We start from the raw sequence: 18,157 nt of genomic DNA on the forward strand, positions 1-18,157 counted from the left end.
ACCTGTACCGGGTATTGTCGGGTTGCGGTAACTTTTAGTTTCAGGACAGACGAGTACCCGGTACAAGTATCTTTTGGAGTAGTCCTGACTGATCAGTTGTCACATTAGCGAGTATGTTGCTAAGCTCTGAGCAGCTCTGTGAGAGTTTGTTGTTATTCGTTGTCACTACGAGGCAACACCACTCTGAGCGGCGATTTGCACGTTAAAACGGGCAGTTACCGTTAAATTAACTATACCTGTTCAATTTAATCTGCGTTAAAAATTCAACGTTTTAAATAGTGGATTACAAAATTACACCCTGAAGGTGTACACTCTTAGCTCCAAAACGTGACTAGTGCAGAATTTTGTGAACCTTCCGGTAAAGAATAAAAGTAAGATGGTAATTAACAACTTTATTGTCATACTATTATAAGTTCTAAAATTATACATTCAATTACAGAACACTTGTACCTGTCTTGTATAAACATTTGGTCTTAATCGGATCCAAAACTTCCTGTTGATTAGTGGTAGAGTGGTTTTACTGTAAACTTTATACACTCTGACCCGATCTTTACCCTCTTTTCACATTAGTTCCGAAGTAGCCTACTTATAAAATATCGATTCTAGAACGTTACATTTCAAAATGTTCTCAGGGGACAGCGCCTATTGGTATCGTGGTGTTCAATGCCATCGATGTATAATAGAAAATCGTTCTATTCTATTACATGTTCTATTATACATCGATGTTCCATACTCGCGGCTCACAGTGGAGGCGCGTTCATTTTTTGTTGACAAAAACCTCAATAGGCAAAATAATGGTGTAGTTGTGTATTTAAGTTTTTTAACAAGAATAATTTCTTCAAACTCAAATAACCCTATTTCAATGAATATAATTGATGTACAAACACGTTTAAACAGTTTTCAATAGATTAACACGTTGCCAATATTATTTGTAATTAAATGTTAAGCCTCAGCTTGAAAATAATTCACACTGAATATAATAATACACAAGTTTAGTTACAGTACTAACATCTAACTATGTGGAATCAGCTAAAATATATAACAAACACATTATTCAGACCTAATATACAAATTTAAAACTCTAATGACAAGTTATGAACATTTTTCGTACTTTAAGTCCACTTCAGTATTTTAAAACGTACTTGCTAACAACTAACACATTAATACTATGTTTCATATGCAGCGTATATACACACATACAAGGTGTTAAAGAAGTCCGGGGACATTTTTTTATTTTTATTTACATATGTGCAAATACAATATTGTACGTTAAATAAGTTTAATATTGCCTTTCTTTTCACTTTGCTGCTCTACTTTACATTATGCCAAGTGCATCTATCTCCAGGAACCGTAAGTCTCTTCTTATTCTAAAACACATTTCTCTGTCCATAAGCACGAACCCAGCAACTCAATTGCAGTAAATATTCTTTAAAAATCTGCCACTTGTTTCTAATGCTGTTGTAGTTCATTGTAGATGTGTATTGCCCAGTCATCCCATGAAAACCAAGGGTATTGAGCATTAGGAAAGGCTCACGCCATGTCATGTCCATGTCCATGATTAGAAGCAGTTGAATATGGTTTTACCTGCTTACCAAATACTTTATAGAAGGCTTGCAGGCTCTTCGTTGCGCGCGCCGCAGGTAGACTCTGTAGACGGTCACATTGTGACGCCCTCTGTGTACCGTGCGGGGCCTAACGGGCCGTGCTGTCTTATGTAGTAGGAAGTTAACTTACCACCCTTCTACCTTATATGTGGGTTGCTGTTGTTACAATGTATTATATTACTACTTTTCCTCTCATAATTATTTTTCAGACTCTCAAAAGGTTTTGAGCCTTATAATGCTATAAAGCATATGCATAATACCCTTATATAAAATAGATATTATATCTATTTAAGCAATTGTTTAAGAGGTCAATATTTATAGTTAAAATACCAATTTAAAACAGCTTATTGATATTACAGATGAAATTGCCACCAGATTTACACTTTTAATTATTTATTGTCTGTAAGCTTTGAATGAAACAAAATTTGTTCCGTAGATCTCTAAGATGGATATGCATGCACAGATACATTTCTACGTTGTAGTTTAGTACCACGAGTTATTCTTTGCTATAACGATAAGTAAAATCACAATTAAGATGGTGTTGAATATTGGGGTTTTTTACCAGCAACATAAGCATTCGACCCCACTGTACGACTCCCCGGTGTTCGTCGGACACACCCCCAGAGAAGATTTCTGGGGGCGGCACTGTAGGAACCATTACAGAAGTTGAAGCTGAACTACGCTCCCCTGTTTGGTGATAACATCGAACCAATGGCCCAGTTTTAACTCAACATATTTCATTAACAGAACCTTTAGGCTTCATGGTTAATCAATTATGAAAATGTTGTGCCCTTAAACAAAAGTATACTGGCAGGAACATAAGCTTTTTTTTGAAAACCTATTTAGCTTTTGGTTGTTATTAAAAATAAATATTATTAAACACATTTTTCTGAGCTAAAAAACACAAAAAGTCCTTCTATGATAAAGCTTATTGTTTCATTTTGTCAGGATATTTTTTCTCAGCGTGAAAGTTGTTGGAAAAGACACGAAATAAAAACGTTTTTTATTGTTCATACCTTCTTTTATAAACTGTGTAGATTGGCTACTACAGTATTAATTAATTAGGGAGTCGCGGCTGAAGGGCCAGTTAGTTGCCTCGCACGCACGCAGCCCCACATTCACGAGCGCAGAGAGCGGGGTCAGCCCCACACTTCCGTTCTTTTCCGTGTATCAAGTATAAAATATAATAATGTTTTCCCTTGAAACATCTTTGTAATTTAATAGTACGTCAGGATAATCCTTTTAAAAAACATTATAAAATAAGTACAAAATTTAGCCACCAAAGTTCGTTATAACATGTGTTAAGTAATTCATTTATTTGTTTATTTTTATTGTGTTTACCCTAACCTAGTTAGTACCTGGAGATGAATTCCCTGAATTTGAAATGGACATCGTACAAATAAAAAGTAATGAAGTGTTGTAGGTTGTTTTTATACTCTTTAGTTGTATTAAACACTTTTGAAGCTACGCTACTGATATTTACATTTGTTGTATGGAAACAGACGACGTGACGTCCATGCTAATATGACGTGCCGGAAGAAAGCAGTATGTGCTCGCAGCGTTGTGTATTTTCAAAAATGCGCGTATTTATCATCATAGTTTATTCGTTTAGTCTTTTAAAAATAGCATAAGATCTCAGTGGTTATTAATTTTATAAATTACTAGCTGTTTTCCCGTGGCTTCGCACGCTTTTCGTAAGATTTGCCCGTGTATGAGTACTTCTGGTTAAAGTGAATTATATTTCCAACGCCGATGTAGAGTTTACCCATGTTGTCACGATCAAGAAAATCTGTCATAATTGTATGATTATAGCCATTGTAACACGTACGTGTATATAAAATGGTCTAACACTCAAGCTTTAAGTTCAACCACAAATGTATTGAGACAAAAATACATCAAAAACTTAGTGCCATTATAAATAGTTGTTTGGCTATTTAATATACGTAAATTTCTAACATACAATATTGGTATAACGAGTATGAGTAATATTAAGCCCTTTGTCAGGCAAGTTCTTCGGTCCTTGATACTCTGCCGTTGTCCGTGCCAATTTATATGAGGAATAGTCCGTGCTCGTTCAGGCATTCCGGTTTATCATCACCGCTTTCTAAGTTTTTGTCGATCGCTGGCTTCTGTGCTCTGTATTAATCTTCAGCTCTTTCTACAAGTCTGAACTTTGCTACCCACTCTTCTTGCTCGAGAAGTAAATAGTTTTTTTCTCACAACATTTTTTTTATTTCTTGTATTACGAACGTAATATTGTGACTCGCTAAATAATTATTCATAATCCGCTCATGCCCTTTTAATTGAGTTCATCTCGATGGTACGGAGGGAATCGCCAACAGACTACGCCCTAATCTTTTTATGATCTTATCCAAAACATTACCGTTTGCATTTGAGCTTATGTGAAGGTGACGTTGTACAGATGCAGTTTCAACAGGAATGATATGTTTCCTTAAGTCTACAAACATGTCCTATTTTGTGGAGTTTGGTGTTTAATGCTTTGTTAACTTAAAGTTGTGGTATTCCTCTTCATCAACCACAAGCTCTGAGTTAGGACTAATATTTGAAATAGGGTTTTCTGTTACCCACTGGAATATAATTTGTGCTATTCATATTGTCGTGATAGTATTCATATTCATATTTTACTCTTGAAGAACTTTCCCCACTGAATGAAAATGTATAAGCAGTATTACGTATAACAGATGTACCCAAAGTCATCAACGTCAGTCTTGTTTATTTCTTTTTTCTTTTCAATTGGAATTTGAAAATGATTTACGACAACCATCGTCATATTCTGTTAATGTTTGTTAATGATTAGGGGAGAGTGGGGTAATTCTGCGCAGTGGGTAATAGTGCGCATCACTGTTTTTGAGACAAACGGACATAGTAATCCGATGTCTGATAAGTGCTGCTGCACCTAGCGGTTGCTATGCGAACTACTAGACAAACAACACCCGGCGCGCCACTGGCAGTTGTTAATGAGTGAGAGTGAAAGAAGTGTTTATCGTGATTTTCTTAATATTTTCTCTCATCAGGAATAAGAAGGTAAGCCTACATCATTTCTTCTCCAATCTAAATAATCTGTTAACATAGTCTTAAACTACGTTAATTTACGCGTGTTTCGGTATATGATTGGGTCTTTAGATTAGTTCAGTTGCATATTTTAGGTTAGGTTTATTCGCACATGGTCGCAGTCGGGTAATGGTACGCGTTTGCGCGCATGATTCCCCCTCACACGCTTTATATACAAAGGTTTGCCTAATCTTTGTTTTTCGTGGTTTTGTTCTCAGATGCCGAGAAATTACATTCGAAAGGGTGATCGCCTAAAGTACTCGCCAGATGACCTAAAAAATGCTTTGCGGGCTGTCAAAGAAGAGAAAAGGAAAATCAGAGAAGTCGGAAGAAGTTTCAACATTTCCAGAGGCGACCTTACGAAAATACCTTGCCGTTCAGGAACCAATAGGCCTAAGAGACGTCAATCTTTCGATTAGGTCGGAAAAACTATTTTCCCGGCAGAGACGGAAGCTGAACTACGCTCCCCTGTTGGTGATAACATCGAACCAATGGCCCAGTTTTTAAACTCAACATATTTCATTAACAGAACCTTTAGGCTTCATGGTTAATCAATTATGAAATGTTGTGCCCTTAAACAAAAGTATACTGGCAGGAACATAAGCATTTTTTTGAAAGCCTATTTAGCTTTTGGTTGTTATTAAAATAAATATTATTAAACACATTTTTCTGAGCTAAAAAACACAAAAAAGTCCTTCTATGATAAAGCTATTGTTCATTTTGTCAGGATATTTTTATCAGCGTGAAAGTTGTTGGAAAAGACACGAATAAAACGTTTTTATTGTTCATACCTTCTTTTATAAACTGTGTAGATTGGCTACTACAGTATTAATAATTAGGAGTCGCGGCTGAAGGGCCAGTTAGTTGCCTCGCACGCACGCAGCCCCACATTCACGAGCGCAGAGAGCGGGGTCAGCCCCACACTTCCGTCTTTTCCGTGTATCAAGTATCAAATAATAAATGTTTTCTTGAAACATCTTTGTAATTTAATAGTAAGGATAATCCTTTTAAACATTATAAAATAAGAAATTTAGCCAAAGTCGTTATAACATGTGTTAAGTAATTCATTTATTTGTTTATTTTTGTTGTGTTTACCCTAACCTAGTTTAGTACCTGGAGATGAATTCCCTGAATTTGAAATGGACATCGTACAAATAAAAATGTAATGAAGTGTTGTAGGTTGTTTATACTCTTTAGTTGTATTAAACACTTTTGAAGCTACGCTACTGATATTTACATTTGTTATGAAACAGACGACGTGACGTCGTGCAAATATGACGTGCCGGAAGAAAGCAGTATGTGCTCGCGCGTTGTGTATTTTCTAAATTGCGCGTATTTATCATCATAGTTTATTCGTTTAGTCTTTTAAAAATAGCATAAGATCTCAGTGGTTATTAATTTTATAAATTACTAGCTGTTTCCCGTGGCTTCGCTACGCTTTTCGTAAGATTTGCCCGTGTATGAGTACTTCTGGTTCATGTGAATTATATTTCCAACGCCGATGTAGAGTTTACCATGTTGTCACGATCAAGAAAATCTGTCATAATTGTATGATTATAGCCATTGTACACGTACGTGTATTATAAAATGGTCTAACACTCAAGCTTTAAGTTCAACCACAAATGTATTGAGACAAAAATACATCAAAACTTAGTGCCTTAAAAATAGTGTTTGGCTATTTAATATACGTAAATTTCTAACATACAATATTGGTATACGAGTATGAGTAATATTAAGCCCTTTGTCAGGCAAGTTCTTCGGTCCTTGATACTCTGCCGTTGTCCGTGCCAATTTATGAGGAATAGTCCGTGCTCGTTCAGGCATTCCGGTTTATCATCACCGCTTTCAAAGTTTTGTCGATCGCTGGCTTCTGTGCTCTGTATTAATCTTCAGCTCTTTCTACAAGTCTGAACTTTGCTACCCACTCTTCTTGCTCGAGAAGTAATATTTTTTCCTCACAACATTTTTTTATTTCTTGTATTACGAACGTAGACCTAATATTGTGACTCGCTAAATAATTATTCATATCCGCTCATGCCCTTTTAATTGAGTTCATCTCGATGGTACGGAGGTAATCGCAACAGACTACGCCCTAATCTTTTTATGATCTTATCCAAAACATACCGTTTGCATTTGAGCTTATGTGAAGGTGACGTTATACAGATGCAGTTTCAACAGGAATGATATGTTTCCTTAAGTCTACAAACATGTCCTATTTTGTGGAGTTTGGTGTTAATGCTTTGTTAACTTAAAGTTGTGGTATTCCTCTTCATTAACCAAAAGCTCTGAGTTAGGACTAATATTTGAAATAGGTTTTTCTGTTACCCACTGAATATAATTTGTGCTATTCATATTGTCGTGATAGTATTCATATTCATATTTACTCTTGAAAAACTTTCCCCTGAATGAAATGTATAAGCAGTATTACGTATAACAGATGTACCAAAGTCTTCAACGGCAGTCCTTGTTTATTTCTTTTTTCTTTTCAATTGGGATTTGAAATGATTTACGACAACCATCGTCATATTCTGTTAATGTTTGTTAATGATTAATAATTGAAATTCTTTACTAATACGAGATAGCCTAAATATCATAAATATTCTGTTGCAACAGTCGTTCAATCACGTGCCTTTTCAAGGGGGTATACAAACATTTTCAGTTGTAAACTTTTGTCTGAAACCAAGAAGAAAAGCTACACCCTTCCCCCTCACCTTCTCCCTCCCGGTATGTCAAGTGCCTCCACTCACGCCAATTACTGTAGCATGTCTTCTGGCGCTACATACAATTTAGGAGTCATGTTAAAATTTATCAATAAATAGCAAATAATTTATATCATAATAAAATTCAGGTAAATGGGGACTTATATTTGAATAACTAAGAACAATTTACAATTAAAATCCAAATAATATTATTTTTGACTAGAATTAATCTCTCAGCACCACGATAGCGAAAAAGTGCTTGAGCGAACAGCGGAGCTGCAGAGGGGGGGGGACCGCAACGTCAAGTCCATCTTGACCAGCTTTGACTGAAATGTTTATTTTGTTACAGAATTCTCATTACAAAACCTAAATTTTGCAATTAAAACTTAGACAAAACTATTGGAAAGGAAAATTTTAATACACATAAGTTATTAAGTATTTAAAGTCTAGCATAAAGCTGGCACAACTGAAACTTACTTAAAGGGTTAGGGAGTTGTAATGCGTTTTCTGCCCAGGAAGGGGTCTTATTTTTTCCTCCTGATTCTACCTAACTTGCTGTGACTTCCGTAAACTGTACTATATTATATATTGTACAGTATATATTATAGATAGTTACCAACCTTCCAAGAGCCAATTCTTTAGTTCCTGTAGGACACTGCTGTGCCAACCAATTGTTTGTGCATAGTGTTTGTGTAATGTGATGGTGGAAACACCACTTGCCTGGTGCCCCCCCCCCCCCCCACAGTGTGCTCTAATCTCATGATCTTTAAGACGGTTTGATGTCAGGAGGTAAATAGAGTTTATGAAGTACAAACATAAATAAAAACTAACATTCTTAGCTGTCTATCGATACAGACAGTAGCCAGTATAACAAGCAGCCAATCTATCTCAGAGTCAAACCTGCAGTAACATCGCTGGACACTGGCACGATCTGGAAAGGTAAGAGACTGATGTTCCTGACTTTGAAAATTATTAGTCTAACCTTTTTAATCTAAAGTTGATATAATGTTAGATGGCTTGTTAACGTTTTAGTTTTATTATTTGGCATAAATAAAAATCTTTTTAATATGAGTCCTTTGGTTGTCTCACTGTCAAGTTGACAGATTTACCTTGTCTCGCTGATAATCATCCTAATAAGCCCAAAATCCAAACAATTGTTTCACATTGAATGATTATAATTAGATACTGAAAATCAACACCGACATGAAGATACGCCAAACTTTAAAGGCACACAAACAGTAACTGGCCTGCTGGTCTGTCAAGGAAATGTGTAATTATTTACGCATTAAATAACCCATCCTCGGTAAGGCTCCACTGGTCGGATTAATACTGAACAGTTTGTGAGTTAGTATTTCAATACGTGTATAAAGCCGTGAGGTGCTGCACTCTAGTGGCAGCATCGGTAACTACTGTACTAGATTGTTGCCGTGCCATTGACGCGCTATAGATAAGGTGACCATAGGTTTTGAAACATCAAAGCGGGAAGCCGGAAAAATATGAGTAAAATGATGAGGTTTTATGGTCTTTGAGAGTAATTTTACAGCTCTTCATACTTATTGATATTTCATATTTATTACTTTGTTTTATATATAAACAGCTTCTTTGTACTAGTATTATTTAGTAGCTACTATAGTTTTTACGTAAAAAGGTAAATAAATTTAATTTGAGTTTTTTCGAAAACTACCTAATACTGTAAAGGATTGTAATCATAGTCACATAGAATATATACCAATTTATTAGTTATACAAAAATAATTTATGTGTGTGAACAAATAAAAATTAAGTTTACATAGAGAAAATAACTTAGGAAGATCGAGGCAATGCCGTTCACTTAAGTGAAAATTTTGTTAGATTGCTTGAATTATTAGATTCTATCTAAAAAAAAACTTGACCTATTTTTTACCAGAACGGTTTTCTACAAACTGTAATGTATTCTTTAATTTGACACTCTTTATGAGAATGTACTTATCATTTCCTGAAGCTTTACAATTTACGGTATTGTCCCAAACAAAATTATCTGCAGAATCAACAGCACTACATGTTGCGTATATCCATCCAGAACAATTCGCATGTATACCAAAGTTCATTACCGACACCGAATTCTCTACAGTTATAGGTGACATCATTTCCATCGGCTTCTGTTCTTGATACGGCTGTTGCGTTGACGAAAGTTAGAGCATCCAAATCGTCTATATCATCGTCGTCACATAGGTCTTCCATACGATCATTAGGCCTATCATCTTCCTCATCATAATCTAGCTCCAGGTTTCTTTGACATTTAGTACTTATCTTCCTGTTCAGATTCAAGTTTCTTTTAGAATTTTAGAATCATTTGTTCTGTGTTTGCTTTGGACCTGGGCCTGACAAGTTTGTGATTAGGACCAGTAGTTTTCATATAGTTACCCTTTTTCTTTTCAATTTTTTCAAGCATAGCTAGCTCGAGAGCTATTTTTGAGGTTAGAGTAAATATTTGAGAGTGCTGCTTTCTTGAGTCAGTTTTAGATGTAGCACCAGTGGTGCTGCTTTTTTGGTTCTGGAATTGACGAAATTTGAGAAAAAGGTACAAGTGGCGTTACTTTGCCATTTCTGTCTGCCACTTGATGATTTTTGAATACGATCAGGAACTGAGGTGCCTTGTTCTGCAGATGTTAATGGAGTGGGGGCTTGGAGGTTAGCGTCTGGTTCGTGCTACATAACAGATACAAGCTGGGGCTTGTTCAAACACGGTACAGTCCTAGTTTGAAAATTTCTCTGTATCTAGAAGAAATATACCTGTAGATTTAAAGCCATAAATACCATTTTCGATGTTGGCTTCTCTAATATAGGCCTTGTTGAAAAGAGATGCGATCTCGTATGGTGTAAAGTTTGTAAATAGGATCTCATGTATAAGTCATATTCTCGAACAAACGCTGCCTTCAAACTGTTAAAGAAGGTAACGTCTAGGGCTTGTAGACGATGTGACGTAGAGGGGGTATCGTGACAACCGTAATGTGGTCGACCTTACATTATTAAATTATTAATATTATTGAATTATTTAATACATTATTAAATTTTACTGTAGGCAGCTACAGTAGTGTGCATCGAATGATTGTCCATAACTAATAAAACAGGACTCTTTCTGGTTGGTAATTAATGGGCAATAAAATGGTCCAACCAGACAATGAAAAATTCTTCGTTTATCCACCCGTTCCTTACTGCAGTGATAAATAGCATTCAATGGCCCATCCTTTTGTAAAAGTACACTCATATCGGGGGAATGTATGTACCAGCAGCACTGACAGCACAACATACAGTCACATTCTTTCCCCCTCTCCCGACTAGTTGCAGCTTCAACCTGTTTTGTCCTTTTTGTGCCTAGAATACGCACAGGTTTCTGAACTGTGGAGATACCAGTATTGCCAACATTGAATATTTTTGATAGTTTATGGATGCATTTAAAAAATCTAAAATGAGGTAGTTTTTACGTACCTCTTAAGTAATTTTTAGCATTCCCAAACACAGGGTCTAGAATGTTACAAAAAAATACAAAAATCTAAGCCATATCCCTACGGTCAAAAGGGAAGGGGACAGAGTATATCCCATTTAAAAGCTAGTCATAGACAGAAAGTTTGACCATTTATTAAATCTCTGAAGTGTAATGAACCACATTACTGCAGGTCGTCTTCTTACCGTAAGAGTATATCTTATCCCTGAGTTAAACATCAAAAAGCTGTGGAGATTGTCCAATTTCACAGCTACCCCTAACTTAAAAGTGAAAGAATTTTTCTTTCATAATGTGGAAAGAACATGGTACGAAGTATAACACTGGTTTTGGAACCCCTTCTACCGATGTTCGACATCTCTTCGATTATGTGAAGGAATAAAACGAGTTGATGATGGTGCAGTAATCCAAATCAATGGCTGAGCTCCGTGCTCACAAACGAAGAGCCAACAGATTTGTTTGATATTTTAAGAGATGACAACGTAGCAGTAGCATCATTTAGTTTTGATTGTCAGAAGAGCATGCCACTTCCCAAAATTCCGGACCAAGCTACCTGCTACTCCCGGTGGATTTATATTTATAATTTTAATACCGTTCACGGAACTTCTTAATCCAAACTTACTAAAAAATGTGTTTTCCTATACGTCGTCTGAACTTGAACATGAAAATGGCGCAATAGTGGACATTTCCCTTGATGTTAGGTGAAAATATGAACTTTTACAATTTTATGAGCAAAAGTGGACATTTGCAAACTTAAAATTACATTATTTATTTATAGCTAGTTTATAGGCCCAATGTATTCTTAATTTATTTACTGTCGCAAGCTATAAAGTTTATTTGTTAACAAACTCGTATTAAAATCAATTAAAGGCGCTATGTGAGGGGTTTTTCCAGTTTACCATAAATTTACCAAACTGTATATGTCCGCTTTTGTATTTAGACACCTCATATGAACTTTGATACACTCTGATCACCGAAAGGGAAACGACGATGTTCAAATTACTTTCTCACTGTGTGACATTGTCGTATGATCCTTGATACACCCTGGTCACCGAAAGGGAACGACGGTGTTCAAATTACTTTCTCACTGTGTGACATTGGGGTATGATCCTTGATACACTCTGATCACCGAAAGGGAAACGACGATGTTCAAATTACTTTCTCACTGAATGACATTGGCGTATGATCTTTGATACACTCCGGTCACCGAAAGGGAAACGACGATGTTCAAATTACTTTCTTGCACTGGGTGACATTGGCGTATGATCCTTGATACACCCCGGTCACCGAAAGGGAACGACGGTGTTCAAATTACTTTCTCAGTGTGTGACATTGGGGTATGATCCTTGATACACTCTGATCACCGAAAGGGAAACGACGATGTTCAAATTACTTTCTCAGTGTGTGACATTGGGGTATGATCCTTGATACACTCTGATCACCGAAAGGGAAACGACGGTGTTCAAATTATTTTCTTCAGTGTGTTACATTGGGGTATGATCCTTGATACACTCTGATCACCGAAAGGGAAACGACGATGTTCAAATTACTTTCTTGCTGGGTGACATTGGCGTATGATCCTTGATACACCCCGGTCACCGAAAGGGAAACGACGATGTTCAAATTATTTTCTTCACTGAATGACATTGGCGTATGATCCTTGATACACCCCAGTCACCGAAAGGGAACGACGGTGTTCAAATTACTTTCTCAGTGTGTGACATTGGGGTATGATCCTTGATACACTCTGATCACCGAAAGGGAAACGACGATGTTCAAATTACTTTCTCAGTGTGTGACATTGGGGTATGATCCTTGATACACTCTGATCACCGAAAGGGAAACGACGGTGTTCAAATTATTTTCTCAGTGTGTTACATTGGGGTATGATCCTTGATACACTCTGATCACCGAAAGGGAAACGACGATGTTCAAATTACTTTCTTACTGGACGACATTGGCGTATGATCTTTGATACACTCCGGTCACCGAAAGGGAAACGACAATGTTCAAATTACTTTCTTACTGAATGACATTGGCGTATGATCTTTGATACACTCCGGTCACCGAAAGGGAAACGACGATGTTCAAATTACTTTCTTACTGAATGACATTGGCGTATGATCTTTGATACACTCCGGTCACCGAAAGGGAAACGACGATGTTCAAATTACCTTCTTACTGGACGACATTGGCGTATGATCTTTGATACACTCCGGTCACCGAAAGGGAAACGACAATGTTCAAATTACTTTCTTACTGAATGACATTGGCGTATGATCTTTGATACACTCCGGTCACCGAAAGGGAAACGACAATGTTCAAATTACTTTCTTACTGAATGACATTGGCGTATGATCTTTGATATACTCCGGTCACCGAAAGGGAAACGACAATGTTCAAATTACTTTCTTACTGGACGACATTGGCGTATGATCTTTGATACACTCCGGTCACCGAAAGGGAAACGACAATGTTCAAATTACTTTCTTACTGAATGACATTGGCGTATGATCTTTGATATACTCCGGTCACCGAAAGGGAAACGACGATGTTCAAATTACTTTCTTACTGAATGACATTGGCGTATGATCTTTGATACACTCCGGTCACCGAAAGGGAAACGACGATGTTCAATCAAATTACTTTCTTACTGGGTGATAGTGGCATACAATGGGACTGATATTGAGGGCGAGGGGGTCGTGTGGACAAGGCCCATTATCTCACGTAATTGCTTCATAATATGATGCTTGCTCGTCATCTACAGAGACACGACGATGTAAGCTGAACTTTATTTTATTTATTTGTACATGTAAAGCACTATGCCACAACCCTTCGCATAACATTACATTAAGAGTTACTTATACTGGCAATCATCTCCATTATATCCCAAAAACAACGTTAAATTTCAAACATTTTGATACCTTTATAACCCTTTAGTTTTAGAATAGTGGGGATTGAAAACTAAATAAGAAATCATTTACACGTATTTTTAGTGTTTTACAATAATTTTTATTAAGTATTCTGAAATAAAATCTCAAATTGGTTTATACTTTATAGTCTGTGGTTAAAAATCTACCTATACTCAGACAACAAAAAATAATTTTAATCCGTATTAAATATACTTCTGGAATAAGACATCACCAATAACGCTACGATCAAAAATAAATGCGTACAATTGCATGTGGTTTAGTAATGGTCTTATGGAGGAAAATCCATAGTTATTTAACTAAAGCAGCCTATTAAAGTTTGAAAATACTGCCGACGTACCATCACTTGAGAAATGCAATAAGTAATATATACACGAGTTCGTGAATAAATTAGGCATATAAAACACCAGAATCGCAAAAACTCACACATGAGAGTACAGCTACAAACCCAAATATAAAGTAGAACTCGACTAAACATTACTTTCAAAACTTCTATAGTATTATCAAAGAGGCTAGGGCAATATAAACCTTGTTAATAATCAGGAAGGAAAATAACTTAATAATTAGGGAATTAATACCCAAATAGCATCCTTATCTCCAATATGTACAGAAAATATTTCATTAAAGCACACGCAATGTTTCGTAACATAGATGTACATCAACACAATAAACTAAAGTAGCTTTTGTGTTGGTCTGTCCGTGTATCGATATTTTCTAAACTATTCAACGGTTTTTGATTCGGTTTTCACTTCGTTACGAACTAGAGCATGTTCCTAGGTATAATACTCCAATATTTTAATCATAGAAAGTAGAGAAAAGTTTGCGAAAATGTATATTTTTTTAACACTTTCATTGTTAATAGTGACTAAATCTTAGGCTGAATAACAAAATAATTTGTTACAGAATTGTAAATTTCAAAAAGGCCTACAAAAAAGTCCACGGTGGCATACAGCTATCTACTATTATTTTGTATAACTAAAAATAACTCACAATAACAAATTTTCATCATGTTAAATGCTATTTAGGTAAAAAATTCTATACATCAATGCATTTAGATACCTACGTAAAGGTTTAGTCAAATTACTCTTTAAACAAATAATTCCGATCAATATTTTGGTAGATAGTAGGTATTACGTGTAAAAGACCACGTAATTTTGTTGCGCGACTTATGACCGAAGAACGGCAACTGTGCTCTGATTGGTCGAGCGGGCATCATACCACACTTCATTGCAAAGTATAATATAATAATGAAATCCAAGATTAACTAATCTTTAACTAAAGTTAAGTAAAACGGATTAGTAGAGCTCTACCTTAGTATAATTTTAAATCCTAAAATTTAGACGTTAGTGTTATTTTATTCCTGTAACATCGTAAAGAAAAGCATTTTGTTTTTTAGTACGGTTATGTTTAGTAGGTGTAGTAATCTATGTGGTAATTCAAAATTACACACTTTTGATAGCAAGGTAACATAACCCAAATTATGTTATTGTAGATATGTACAGTATTACTTTTTCGCTTGAAAAATCTGAATTGGTGTTTTGGTTTGATTGAAAGTTTTGTTCTACTAAATAACTAAAAAATTTAAGTTTTCAAGTAATATTTAACTACCTACTAAAAATATAATCATTTGTAAAGGTTGTGGATAAAAATTGAAGTAAAACTGTAGCAAATAACTGGAATAAATTAATACATTTTAGAGACAAAACACGTGTAGGTAGCTTCATGGTATAAATACCAAGCCAAAAAAGAAATGAAAAACAGTAACATAAAGAATTTATGCTTATTGTTTTACAGATGCTTTGTTTGAGTAAACATAACCTATAAAAGTTTTGTTCTGAGTGTCAAGTGTCGAGTACGTAAGTTTAAGTGTTGTACCTTGGGATATCTAATAGAATACGTTGTAGTCAGGAAGTAATTTTATATTTTGTTGCCTTTCGGTACATAAAGTGGACTAACTATGTCTGAAAAAAGTACTGAATCTAGACATTTTTTTAATGTATGGAACTATGTGAAGGCGGGCCGGGTCGCTAGTCTATATATATAAAAGAAAGTCGTGTTAGTTACACTATTTATAAGTCAAGAACGCCCTGATCCGATTTGGCTGAAAATTGGTAGGGAGGTAGCTAAGAACTGGGATAAGAACATAGGATACTTTTTATCCCGTTCCCGATTCAGGATTCCGCCCCACTGGTCTCTAAAAGTTACAGAAATACCCGTAAGAAATGCATTGCAGCAAACATATGTTATTAAGTGAAAGAGCCTTTTCAAATTTAATCAGCTGTTCTTTGTAAACATGTATAATGCGACAAAAGAAACATATGTTTATATCATTTAATTACTATTTTACATTTCTTTACACTTATAGTTTGAAAGCATAGAGTAAAGCTTAAGAGAAACAGCAAATTTTGTTTCAACTGTTTCTGCAATCACTGTTAAACATAGACTTTACTATCCAGATAATACAATTCAAATTTTAATTTTTTACAATTGAAAGCAATTTATTATCTCTGCATCTCCAAGTCAGATTACATTATTTGCTATCATCATTTCGACATGCTTTCCATCGAACCCATCTAACCTATGGCACAAATACAAGGATAATATGGCAGAAGATATTTTACATCAAATTCGTGTCAATTCAAGAAATCCCAATCTTGAAATGAATTAGGAGATACATAATAAGGCCTTGCTTTTGATTGAAGACATGTGCTATCTCATATGCGGTAGTTTTATTAGTCAGGTTAGGAATGCCAGTGCCAAATTGTGAAATGAATGACGCATTTAATCGAGAATTGGAACGGAAACGTAAAATATGATCACCAGGAATTAGATTTAGAAGTTCAAACGAATGTACCCCTGATGAATCCCCAACAAATGGAAGTTTATGATACATTAATGAAGGCAACTGATGATGGAAATGGTGGTTTCTATTTCCTGGATGCCCCTGGTGGAACTGGTAAGACATTCCTCATGTCAGTAATTTTAGCCACTGTTCGTGCAAGATCCAACACTGCGGTTGCAGTTGCTTCTTCTGGAATAGCAGCCACATTACTAAAAGGATGTCGTACGACACATTCTGCATTAAAATTGCCGTTAAATCTGGAATATATTGAAAAAACCAACATGCAATATGGCACTCCGCTATGGCCAAAGTTTTATCAGAATCGAAGTTCATCATCTGGGACGAATGCACAATCGCGCACAAACGTGCATTGGAAGCACTCTACTACCGAACATTGCAAGATCTACGTAATGACTCGAGATGTTTTGGAGGCTCAATGATTTTACTGCCTGGCGATTTCCGCCAAACATTGCCAGTAATTCCCAGATCGACTGCTGCCGACGAGATAAACGCTTGCCTCAAATCATCGAATCTATGTTAAGAAACTTCAGCTGACAACAAACATGAGAGTTGCATTGTTGAACGATACATCTGCTGAAGATTTCTCTGGAGCAATTGCTGACTATCGGTAATCGTCGAGTACCTGTCGACGAATCGAGCGGATTGATTTCATTTCCTCCGAATTTCTATAAACTTTTGTCTCATCGAAAGACGAACTCATTAACAAAGTATTCCCAAACATCATTACTAACCTCAAAAATAATGAATGGTTGAGTGAGCGAGCAATTTTGGTAGCTAAGAATAAAGATGTAGATGACTTAAACTACATAATTCAGAATGAGATCATTGGTACACTGCATTCTATCAAATCTATTGACTGTGTAGCAAATGAAGGTGATGCCACCAACTATCCAATTGAATTTTTTAAACTCCTTGGATGTACCTGGCTTACCACAGCACAATTTACAACTAAAGTTTGGTTGTTGTAATCATGCTTAAAAACTTAAACCAGCCAAAACTGTGCAACGGAACACATTTGGTGGTAAGTAAATTGATGAACAATTTTATTTATGCCACAATACTCAAAGGAAAAATTCAAAGGTGAGGAAGTTGTCATTCCGAGTATCCCGATGATCCCAACCGACATGCCATTTCAATTTAAACGACTTCAATTTCTTATCCGTCTTGCATTCGCCATGACCGTAAATAAGTCACAAGGCCAATCGGTAAAAGTTTGTGGTCTTAATCTCGAACATCCATGTTTTTCCCATGGTCCATTATATGTGGCATGTTCACAGGTCAGAAGACCTTCCGCGTTATTTTTTCGCGCCTAATAAAAAAAAAACAAAAAATGGTTTATCACAAGGTTGCTACAATAAATGGCAAATAAAGAATCATTGAATAATTATATTTTTTTATTTACAATTATTCTAATTTAAAAAGTACAAATGTGATCATGTGATATTGCCTTTAAGGCGGAACAAAGTTCGCTGGGTCAGCTAGTAAATTATAAAACGGAGTTGGTACCCC

The 18,157-nt window shown here is 35.8% G+C and overlaps 1 protein-coding gene across 1 annotated transcript in view; it reads right to left on the bottom strand.

Moving 5' to 3' along the window:
* LOC124355758 overlaps nt 1-13,574 on the bottom strand; it is a 46,738-nt gene extending 33,164 nt beyond the window's left edge. Inside the window, exons 1-2 of the mRNA XM_046806914.1 lie at nt 13,510-13,574; nt 9,452-9,667 (exon numbers count right to left, since the gene is read on the bottom strand). Coding sequence (XP_046662870.1) covers nt 9,452-9,667; nt 13,510-13,574 — 281 coding nt within the window. The remainder of the gene's footprint in view (nt 1-9,451; nt 9,668-13,509) is intronic.
* Between the last annotated feature and the right edge of the window lie 4,583 nt (nt 13,575-18,157).

The sequence above is a fragment of the Homalodisca vitripennis genome, chromosome 2, assembly GCF_021130785.1.
Source record: "Homalodisca vitripennis isolate AUS2020 chromosome 2, UT_GWSS_2.1, whole genome shotgun sequence".
NCBI lineage: Eukaryota > Metazoa > Arthropoda > Insecta > Hemiptera > Cicadellidae > Homalodisca > Homalodisca vitripennis.